The sequence below is a fragment of the Thalassophryne amazonica genome, chromosome 16 (genome assembly GCF_902500255.1).
Source record: "Thalassophryne amazonica chromosome 16, fThaAma1.1, whole genome shotgun sequence".
NCBI classification, from domain to species: Eukaryota; Metazoa; Chordata; class Actinopteri; order Batrachoidiformes; family Batrachoididae; genus Thalassophryne; species Thalassophryne amazonica.
The window spans coordinates 76,901,922-76,913,507 of record NC_047118.1 but is presented as its reverse complement, the minus strand read 5'-3'; the positions used below and the strand labels follow the sequence as shown (position 1 = coordinate 76,913,507).

General features: G+C 43.5%; 1 protein-coding gene and 1 pseudogene across 2 annotated transcripts in view; both read left to right on the top strand.

Annotated features, from left to right (window-relative positions):
* Positions 1–5,733: 5,733 nt before the first annotated feature.
* The window catches only part of si:dkeyp-113d7.10, a 44,113-nt gene continuing 38,260 nt past the window's right edge, over positions 5,734–11,586 (top strand). Inside the window, exon 1 of one of the 2 annotated variants that reach the window (XM_034191037.1) lies at positions 5,734–6,127. In XM_034191037.1, the coding sequence (XP_034046928.1) occupies positions 5,833–6,127 (295 nt within the window). In that variant the 5' untranslated portion in view covers positions 5,734–5,832. The remainder of the gene's footprint in view (positions 6,128–11,586) is intronic. The other variant, XM_034191038.1, reaches the window with a different exon arrangement.
* LOC117528799 lies at positions 7,436–7,554 on the top strand (annotated as a pseudogene).

Below are 11,586 nucleotides of genomic sequence, written 5' to 3'. Positions count from 1 at the left end.
TTTGCAGTTTGGTTAAGTTCTCTCCCAGACCCTTTATCTGTTCCTTACCCTTTGCGGTTGTTTGGTTGGGTTTTCTGCTGTTTGCGTTTGCTTATTGACCAATGTGGCTTGTTATATGGGTTTTTTACCCTTTCATGGTCTGCATGATGTCTCCCTTTTTGTTTTTTTAGCTAAGCTTGTGAGGTCCATATGTCTTATTTCTGTTTATTGGTCAGTGGTTGGGTTGTTAGGTATGTGTTCCCTCTGGAGTATCTTTTGTTTGGCCCTTTTACACCTTATTTTTCAGTTTTGTGGGGTTTTTGTTCCCTGTACCCATCGCCAGTGCACTTTTTACATTGTGGCTTGTTTGGCTAATTGGTTCTTTGTGTTATTTGGCTCACCGAGTTAGTTGTTCCATTCTGGCGCTGACTCACACTACTTTGAAGTTGGTAGTACAGTTGAGACTCCTCACCCACCTACGTTGGCTCCTAACATCCATCTTCCGGGATAGAGTTCCTTTTTGTAGCGCTTTTTTTTTTTTTTCCAACCCCTGTTCCTCCACCCATCCTCCCTTGGTTTCTTAGCCATCCTCAGAGCCGGATTCCTGCCAATTCTGTGGCTCTTGTTGGGCAGCATGACCAGGCTCCAGGTTTGTCCGTGGGGTTCGTAGGGTCACATGGTCGCCCCTGGACACTGTGTTGACTCACTGTTTTGCAGATTTGTTCATTCTCGGTCGGCCGGTTTGCCTCTCACCTCAGCTCCCCTTGGTTTGGGTCATTCTCCTTCGACCAGTCTGCTGCTGGCATTTTGGTCCTGGTCGCATCCGGTGGGTTCCACCAGGGTTTTGTTGTGCTGTTGAACCCCACCTGTTTTTTGACAACGTTTTTGCTGATCACCTGCCTGTACCTTTGCCATGCTGAATGCCATTCTGTGTATCATACCTATTGCCTGAACCAACGATAAAGCCTTCTTATTCCATCTCCTGTCAGTGAGTGTGCACTATGCAGCCTATCATCTGCTGTGCCAGCTCCTTTGAATCATGACAGTGTGTTTCTCATATATTATGCAAAAGTTAGTGAGAAATAAGCACTTCTAAAACTGAAAACGCTGATTTTGGAACCCAGTAATACATCTGAACATATTTACAAGACATTTTACGGATGTTAGCATGGTGATGTCACAAGCTGGTAGCTAGCTGCAAAACTATTTTGTTTGTTGTAAATACGAGGTCTATTAGAAAAGCATCCGACCTTATTATTTTTTTCAAAAACCATATGGATTTGAATTACGTGTGATTGCGTCAGACAAGCTTGAACCCTCGTGCGCATGCGTGAGTTTTTCCACGCCTGTCGGTTGTGTCATTCGCCTGTGAGCAGGCTTTGAGTGAGGAGTGGTCCACCCCCTCGGCGGATTTTCATTGTCAGGAAATGGCGGAATGATTTGGGCTTTTTTTCCCATCAGAATTTTTTCAGAAACTGTTAGAGACTGGCAGCTAGAAACCATTCGAAAAATTTATCTGGCTTTCGGGGGAAAATTTTACGGGCTTCACAGAGAATAAGGACTGTTACTACAGCTTTAAGGACGGCTTAAAGACGCTCGGCGCGCCGCGCTCCGTGCCGCCATCGAGAGCCACAAACCACCGGATCATTTCTAAATGGATGGCTCTGTGGATCCGAGACCGTTGTGTGCACTTTCTCTGGTTATCACAAGAGCTGGACATCAGCCATTTTCCGACAGATTTCACTTTTAACAAGAGATTTTGTCATGGAAAGCCGAGCGGAGGCTTCGCATGTCATGACCGATTTGCTGAGACAAAGGAACACCTCCGTTTTGGTCTCACAGGACAGCTTTGAGATGGTGTTCAGACAGCTGTCGGTGGTTTTTCCATCAAGTGATTATCCGAGAAATTGTGGATGTGCCTGGACATGCCAGAACATGTCCCGTGAGGCTTCATCACGGCGTTGCTGTGCGCCATGTGAGATATCAAAGATATGGGTACGGGGTACATCTTATATTGTTGCTTCCATAACATTAAGACCTATTATATAACGGCTGAGTGGATCCTTGTCATTTGATTGGTGCTTTGTATGTCACATGACATGGATTAATTCATCCCATTTGTGTTGCATTGCATTTAGAGTGCAGCTTAGTTCCATTTGGAGTGCAAATTTGGTTCCATACGTTTGGTACCATTGCACTCTGCACAAGTGCACACACACATGTGCACACACATGCACATGCACATGTGCAAGCACACACACACTCACACAATGCGCGCACGTACACACAACACAAATCCACTGCACTCTCTGGAGGCTGTTAACAGGAAGAAAGAATGAAAAGCTGGGCTAATTTCTGACGTGATTTTTTTTTTCACTGCACTGAGGATGTACACAGTCTTTTTTGGTAGTACACGCGTGCACAAGTGCCGACCCGGTTGCGTGTTGTGTGTGTGCACGTGCGTGGGGGACAGCAGCACGACGATTTGTTTGAGCTCTTTTTTTATGGAAGTCTGAAGTCAGTGCACAGCAACACTGGACTACACAATTTGGACTTTAGCAGCAGTGGAACACCAAAATGTAAGTCCCTTTTCTGTTGTTTATAAATTAATAAAATATCAAATGACAAGGATCTTTTTTAGCTGTTATATAAAACAAATAATGAATGTTTTTACATTCTTTCAATGGAAGGAATATTTAATTTGGTGAAAGCTGGAACATACCATTCAACGAGGCGAAATATGAAATATTCCTACCTTTGAATTCATAAACATTCATTATTTGTATACTATAGACCCCTAGAAACAGCCTATCACAGAAAGCCAATCATAAACCAATCAAGAATAGCCATTCACAAACAACCAATAATAAACAACCACTTGGGAACAACTTATTACAAACATCCAATCAGGAACAGCAGTCAGAAATAACCATTAAGGAAAAGCCACTCATAAACAAGCACTAACAACCAGGAACAGGCAGGTGGTGTCAGCCTGAATCCAAGCAGCTTAAAATCTCCCCTTTTTTTATTTTTAATTACACAGCATTCTGTGCACAAAAGTTCTGATCTTGTGAATCCAACATATGACGTTAAATGCTTATGTCAGATGTACAAATATTGGGACCGGGTTTAAAAATACGTTTTGACGTCTGATAGCTGATGTCACCGTATTACGACGTCCCCTGCCTCACTCCTCCCCTGGCGTGCAAAAGGAGGGAGGGAACCAGCAGTGAGTTACTCCATTTCATTGGCTGGAGAGCTCTTTGCTGAGCACTTCTGATTGGTTCAGACAGAAGCAAGCTACTTATAGCATGGGCTGGTTCCCTCCTCCTTCTATGCTACTGCACATGTTTATAAAATTCTTTTAATAAGTTTTTTTTTTCCCCACTGGAACGCAACATTAAAGCAGCTCAGCAAATAAATGAATGTCCCCACTTCCTTGGTCTGACGTCACCACCAGGCAGTTTTCTGCCCAGCTTCACTAGCGCTATATATATGTATATATATATATATATATATGTATAAAAATATAAACGCAACACTTTTGGTTTTGCTCCCATTTTGTATGAGATGAACTCAAAGATCTAAAACTTTTTCCACATACACAATATCACCATTTCCCTCAAATATTGTTCACAAACCAGTCTAAATCTGTGATAGTGAGCACTTCTCCTTCGCTGAGATAATCCATCCCACCTCACAGGTGTGCCATATCAAGATGCTGATTAGACACCATGATTAGTGCACAGGTGTGCCTTAGACTGCCCACAATAAAAGGCCACTCTGAAAGGTGCAGTTTTGTTTTATTGGGGGGGATACCAGTCAGTATCTGGTGTGACCACCATTTGCCTCATGCAGTGCAACACATCTCCTTCGCATCATCCGTGAAGAGAACACCTCTCCAACATGCCAAACGCCAGCGAATGTGAGCATTTGCCCACTCAAGTCGGTTACGACGACGAACTGGAGTCAGGTCGAGACCCTAATGAGGATGACGAGCATGCAGATGAGCTTCCCTGAGACGGTTTCTGACAGTTTGTGCAGACATTCTTTGGTTATGCAAACCGATTGTTTCAGCAGCTGTCCGAGTGGCTGGTCTCAGACGATCTTGGAGGTGAACATGCTGGATGTGGAGGTCCTGGGCTGGTGTGGTTACACGTGGTCTGCGGTTGTGAGGCTGGTTGGATGTACTGCCAAATTCTCTGAAACGCCTTTGGAGACGGCTTATGGTAGAGAAATGAACATTCAATACACGAGCAACAGCTCTGGTTGACATTCCTGCTGTCAGCATGCCAATTGCACGCTCCCTCAAATCTTGCGACATCTGTGGCATTGTGCTGTGTGCTGCACCTTTCAGAGTGGCCTTTTATTGTGGGCAGTCTAAGGCACACCTGTGCACTAATCATGGTGTCTAATCAGCATCTTGATATGGCACACCTGTGAGGTGGGATGGATTATCTCAGCAAAGGAGAAGTGCTCACTATCACAGATTTCAACTGGTTTGTGAACAATATTTGAGGGAAATGGTGATATTGTGTATGTGGAAAAAGTTTTAGATCTTTGAGTTCATCTCATACAAAATGGGAGCAAAACCAAAAGTGTTGCATTTATATTTTTGTTGAGTGTATATATATCAACATCCTTTACCTGACATGCAGCCCCATATCATCAATGACTGTGGAAATTTACATGTTCTCTTCAGGCAGTCATCTTTATAAATCTCATTGGAATGGCACCAAACAAAAGTTCTAGCATCATCACCTTGCCCAATGCAGATTCGAGATGCATCACTGAATATGACTTTCATCCAGTCATCCACAGTCCACGATTGCTTTTCCTTAGCCCACTGTAACCTTGTTTTTTTCTGTTTAGGTGTTAATGATGGCTTTTGTTTAGCTTTTCTGTATGTAAATCCCATTTCCTTTAGGCGGTTTCTTACAGTTCGGTCACAGACGTTGACTCCAGTTTCCTCCCATTCGTTCCTCATTTGTTTTGTTGTGCATTTTTGATTTTTGAGACATACTGCTTTAAGTTTTCTATCTTGACGCTTTGATGTCTTCCTTGGTCTACCAGTATGTTTGCCTTTAACAACCTTCCCATGTTGTTTGTATTTGGTCCAGAGTTTAGACACAGCTGACTGTGAACAACCAACATCTTTTGCAACATTGCGTGATGATTTACCCTCTTTTAAGAGTTTGATAGTCCTCTCCTTTGTTTCAATTGACATCTCTCGTGTTGGAGCCATGATTCATGTCAGTCCACTTGGTGCAACAGCTCTCCAAGGTGTGATCACTCCTTTTTAGATGCAGAATAACGAGCAGATCTGATTTGATGCAGGTGTTAGTTTTGGGGATGAAAATTTACAGGGTGATTCCATAATTTATTCCTCAGAATTGAGTGAGTCCATATTTTTTTCCCTCTGCTTGGTCTAAAAAAGTAACCGTTACTGACTGCCACAATTTTTTTTTTTCCTGATTTCTTATAGTGTTTCTTAAAGCCAGAAAGTTGCCATTTGAAATGACTTTAGTTTTGTGTCATGTCTGTGATTGTATGTATATATATATATATATATATATATATATATATATATATATATATATATATATATATATATATATATATATATATATATATATATATATATATATATATATATATAATCGGGTCCTGCGCTTCTGCTCCTGTTATTACGGCCGCTTTGTGGGCGGAGCCTGCAATTTGAGTGGGGGGAGCCTGAAGTCTGAGCTGCAGCGCCGCTGCTCGACCCGTAAACTGTTTAGTTTACCGACCGACGGGGAAACGGGGGTCGGGCTGGGGACTCCGATACTGAAAAATGAGAGAAACCCGGACAGGATGAACGGGGCCGTGTACATTTCGTTTTTCCAGGGCCAGCTGGAGTCGGTTCTGGAGCAGGTGGTGCAGCTCGCGGTCCAGGAAATCAGCAAAACCGTGGGGTCGAGTTTAAACGCGCTGCTACTAGAGACCGCGGCCAAGGAGCAGCAGAACCGCCGCCTGCGGGTCCAGCTTCAGCAGAACCGCCGCCGAACTGGAGCCGCACCATTGGACGGCAGCGGGGCGCAGCCCGGCGGCCTCGTACCGGGCGTTCGGACCGACAGCAGCCGGCTGGAGCAGAGAGGACGAGTCGTGGGTAGGATCCGGATCACACCAAACACCGACACGCAAACAAACAAAGCAAACGTTACATAACTGTCCGGACAAAACCCTGCTGCCATGGGTCGAACCAGAACCGCATTCGAACTGCACCAAAAAAAGAAAACCAACACAAAAGATCACGGTGGCCGGTAACGATTATTTTTTTCTGTCGATTAACCGAAAAAAAGCAAAATGCGAATAGCATTTTCCCAGATTTCTAAGTGACGTCATATTATTTCGTCAGTCTGATTATTTCACTGATTATTACCAAAATGTCAGAAACTGAATTGAATGACAAGTCAAAGTTAGGTTTTGTCTCACATTCGAAAAATAAAAATAAATCATGTTTACATTCAGAAAAAGAACAAATTATTTTTAAAAGTGTTTGTTTAAATGTTTAGTGTTCTAATTGTGACATATGGACAAATATGTTAACTTATCTGCTGCACATCACAAAAGTTTGTATCCATGAGATCTTAGCACAGCATATTGTCCATGATGATGATGCTGTTGACAGGACGACGACACCGAGACGCTCTGACAGGACGACGGCTACATTATGTTGTCTCAGAAATATAGCAATCTGCACCACCACAGCACTCCCATGCATAAAAGCTTTATTAATAAAGATGTGATGTTTTGGACAAACTGCCCTTCCTCAGATGTCTGAGGAAGGGCAGTTTGCCCGAAACATCACGTCTGGGAGCGCTGTGGTGGTGTGGATTGTTCTATTTTTGGTATAATTTTTCTTAATCCAGCATGTCCTTTATGTCTTTTGGATGTGCGTGTCCTCTCTGCATCATATTATGTTGTCTGACATATACATTAATTTATATGCTGCGCATACCCAAATTTTAGATCCACGTCCAGATGGGATTTCAGCACGGCATAAATATTGTCCATGATGATGATGATGCTGTTGTCATGACGACGGCTGCAACACAGACAGTGTTGCCATCGTCATATCAAACTATGTCATCTAACATATACATGAACTTACCTGCTGCACATCTCCAAAGTTTGGATCCACATCCTGACAGGATCTCAGCAGAGCATAAATATTGTTTGTGAAAATGATGACATCGCAGTGGTTCGATGATGGCGACAGAAACAATCTGTTGATATGACAGTGATGACATTGCGATATGCTAACGATAGCAACAATTAGGTCTGTTACAATAACAAATTTTACTGGATGAAATATTGCCTCAGAAGGTACCATAATAATATCACAATATTACTGTTGATGCCATTTGACGATTATTTGATCCCATAGATATAATGATAATATTGCATAATAAAAATGCACAGCCGGTCTGCTCTGTGTCAGTCTGATCCCGTCAGATCTCAGAAGCTAAGCAGAGCAGGGTCTGGTTAGTACTTGGATGGGAGACCTCTTTGGAACACCAGTGGCTGTGTGTGTTTCTCCAGGTAAAACTGGAGTTGCGTCAGGAAGAGCATCCGGTGTGAAACTTGTGCCAATTACCGATGCGGATCTGGCTGTATCCGCTGTGGCAATCCCGAACAAAACCGGGAGCAGCCGAATGAACAACAACATTGCATAATAAAAATGCAAATACATCCTTTCAAAGAGCATTGAACTTTTAATTTTCCAGAATATTCAACAATGGAATTGAAATGTGAAAAAAAAAAAATCAATATCTTAAATCAGTGGTCCATATTTCAAATGTGTGGTATTAACTAGTGGCCCAGTGCCTGAAGTAATGGGCCATTTCGTTCATATGATGGGCCCTTCTCAGACATCAGTAGACTCTGTTACAGATTTAGCCATCTTGTTTTGTGCGATGCATGCTGGGAAGGCAAGGGAGCAAACAACAACTGCAACTCCAGACTTTTATACACATACACACTTATCTTCAACCGCTTCTCCAAGCTCGGGTCATGGGGGGCTGGACCCTATCTCAGCAGTAATAGGGCTTGAGGCAGGGACACCCTGGACAGAATGCCAGTCTGTCACAGGGCAACATAGACAAAAAAAAAAAACATCCACACCCGCATGCACCCCTACAGACAATTTAAAGTTCCCAATCCCCCTAACCTGCAGGTCTTTGGATGTGGGAGGAAGCCAGAGCACCTGGAGGGAACCCACGCCAACACAAGGAGAACATGCAAACTCCACACAGAAAGGCCACAGGTGGGAATCAATCCCATGACCTTCTCGCTGTGAGGCAACAGTGCTAACCACTAAGCCATTGTGCTGCCTGCGGCCGAACAACTGAAAGATTTGTTAAAGTAGTCCAAAATAGTCACCTTGTCAAGATGCTTATCTCCTTTAGCAAAGGCTTTGTTTCTCATCCGTTTGTTCAGCATGGGTGGAGGTGCCAGAAATAAGTTTTTACATCTGTCTTTAAAATGTTATCTCCTGATCTCCTGGATTAACCAATTTACACGTTAGCTTCCCATGCTACTACTGTCATGACATTTACCTTCACCAGCAGAAACTGCGTTCACGACTGAATGCCAGATCATTTTTATTTCAGACTAATCTATCACGGTGATACATCGAGAGAAAGACTGCGTTCTGAGAGACTGAGTTCACAACTGCATCACATCACTGTGATCAGAGATACTTTTAAATACAGACGGGAAAACTTGAGTTATTTTTGTCGTCATACTGCCATTATAGATTAGTCTTAAATGAATGACGTAAAAACGAGTCATTTCTGGCACAGTGATCACCTCCTCCCATGCCGAACTGTTGAGAAGTCATTTAAATAGTCCGCGTATGTGGCACTGCACGAACAATGCCTCCTTCCCTTCCCAGGGTGCACCGCAGACAACAAACATGGTGGCAACTGCGACAGAATCTATGGGCCTATGCTAAGTGGAATAAAATACATAATTTCAGATTTGTCTTGCTTATTGATTGAAAGAGCCACAGTTTGAGCCAGTTAAAATAAAAAAGTGTAGGACCACTGAGCTTTTTAAGATTTAAAGCATAAAAAGAATTTTCACTGGCACCACTATAATTTTATTTATTAGCCTTTAAGTAGGGGATTCATAATATGACTTTACCAAAGCCATAAAAATTTATGTTGTCAAGAAAAAATGAATAAAAATTTCCCTGGTACAGTATACGAGGTCTATTAGAAAAGTATCCGACGTTATTATTTTTTAAAAAACCATATGGATTTGAATCACGTGTGATTGTGTCAGACAAGCTTGAACCCTCGTGCGCATGCGTGAGTTTTTCCATGCCTGTCGGTTGCGTCATTCGCCTGTGAGCAGGCTTTGAGTGAGGTGTGGTCCACCCCTCTCGTCTATTTTTTTTATTGCGAATAAATGTCTGAACGATTTGGAGCTTTGCTGCATCAATTTTTTTCCAGAAACTGTGAGAGACCTCCAGGTGGACACCGTTCGAAAAATTAATATGGCTTTCAGGGACGATTTTATGGGGATTAAACAGATTACGGAGTGTTACTGCCGCTTTAAGGACTGCCCACAACTCCTGAGAGCGCGGCGCGCTCCCAGCCCCCATCGACAGGCTGACACCCTGCTGGAACAACCAGGAAAAAACGTTTTAGTCGATTGTAGTTTATTGTCTGTATTGCAACGTTTGTAAGAGGTGTCATTTTATTTAAAGCAGAAATTCCTTTTGAAGTTATTAATTCCGAGCGGACTCTGTCTCAGCAGAGAGCCACACAGCGTTTGGAGCTGTGCCAAAGGAACTGAGGACGATTCTTGTTTGTTGATTGCAACAACACAAGAGTCCCAGTTAGTGACTTTAATCCACACAAAAGTGACTCATGATATTTTAATGGCTTTCAGAGGGGTTAAGAAGTGGACTTACCGCTTCTGAAGAGCAGTGAATCAAAGAGCCACAAGCCATTGAATCGAAGCATTGCTTCATTCACGGTTCAAACTGGAGTCATGCTGCAGAAACGGTTGATTACACGGTGTGTGTGTGTGTGTGTGTGTGTGTGTGTGTGTGTGTGTGTGTGTGTGTGTGTATATATATATATATACACATACTCAACAAAAATATAAACGCAACACTTTTGGTTTTGCTCCCATTTTGTATGAGATGAACTCAAAGATCTAAAACTTTTTCCACATACACAATATCACCATTTCCCTCAAATATTATTCACAAACCAGTCTAAATCTGTGATAGTGAGCACTTTTCCTTTGCTGAGATAATCCATCCCACCTCACAGGTGTGCCATACCAAGATGCTGATTAGACACCATGATTAGTGCACAGGTGTGCCTTAGACTGCCCACAATAAAAGGCCACTCTGAAAGGTGCAGTTTTATCACACAGCACAATGCCACAGATGTCGCAAGATTTGAGGGAGCGTGCAATTGGCATGCTGACAGCAGGAATGTCAACCAGAGCTGTTGCTCGTGTATTGAATGTTCATTTCTCTACCATAAGCCGTCTCCAAAGGCGTTTCAGAGAATTTAGCAGTACATCCAACCAGCCTCACAACCGCAGACCACGTGTAACCACACCAGCCCAGGACCTCCACATCCAGCATGTTCACCTCCAAGATCATCTGAGACCAGCCACTCGGACAGCTGCTGAAACAATCAGTTTGCATAACCAAAGAATTTCTGCACAAACTGTCAGAAACCATCTCAGGGAAGCTCATCTGCATGCTCGTCGTCCTCATTGGGGTCTCGGCCTGACTCCAGTTCGTCGTCGTAACCGACTTGAGTGGGTAAATGCTCACATTCGCTGGCGTTTGGCACCTTTGAGAGGTGTTCTTTTCACGGATGAATCCCGGTTCACACTGTCCAGGGCAGATGGCAGACAGCGTGTGTGGCATCGTGTGGGTGAGCGGTTTTCTGATGTCATTGTTGTGGATCGAGTGGCCCATGGTGGCGGTGGGGTTATGGTATGGGCAGGCATTTGTTATGGACAAAGAACACAGTTGCATTTTATTGATGGCATTTTGAATGCACAGAGATACCGTGACGAGATCCTGAGGCCCATTGTTGAGCCATACATCCAAGAACATCACCTCATGTTGCAGCAGGATAATGCACGGCCCCATGTTGCAAGGATCTGTACACAATTCTTGGAAGCTGAAAATGTCCCAGTTCTTGCATGGCCGGCATACTCACCGGACATGTCACCCATTGAGCATGTTTGGGATGCTCTGGACCGGCGTATACGACAGCGTGTACCAGTTCCTGCCAGTATCCAGCAACTTCGCACAGCCATTGAAGAGGAGTGGACCAACATTCCACAGACCACAATTGACAACCTGATCAACTCTATGCGAAGGAGATGTGTTGCACTGCATGAGGCAAATGGTGGTCACACCAGATACTGACTGGTATCCCCCCCCCCCAATAAAACAAAACTGCACCTTTCAGAGTGGCCTTTTATTGTGGACAGTCTAAGGCACACCTGTGCACTAATCATGGTGTCTAATCAGCATCTTGATATGGCACACCTGTGAGGTGGGATGGATTATCTCAGCAA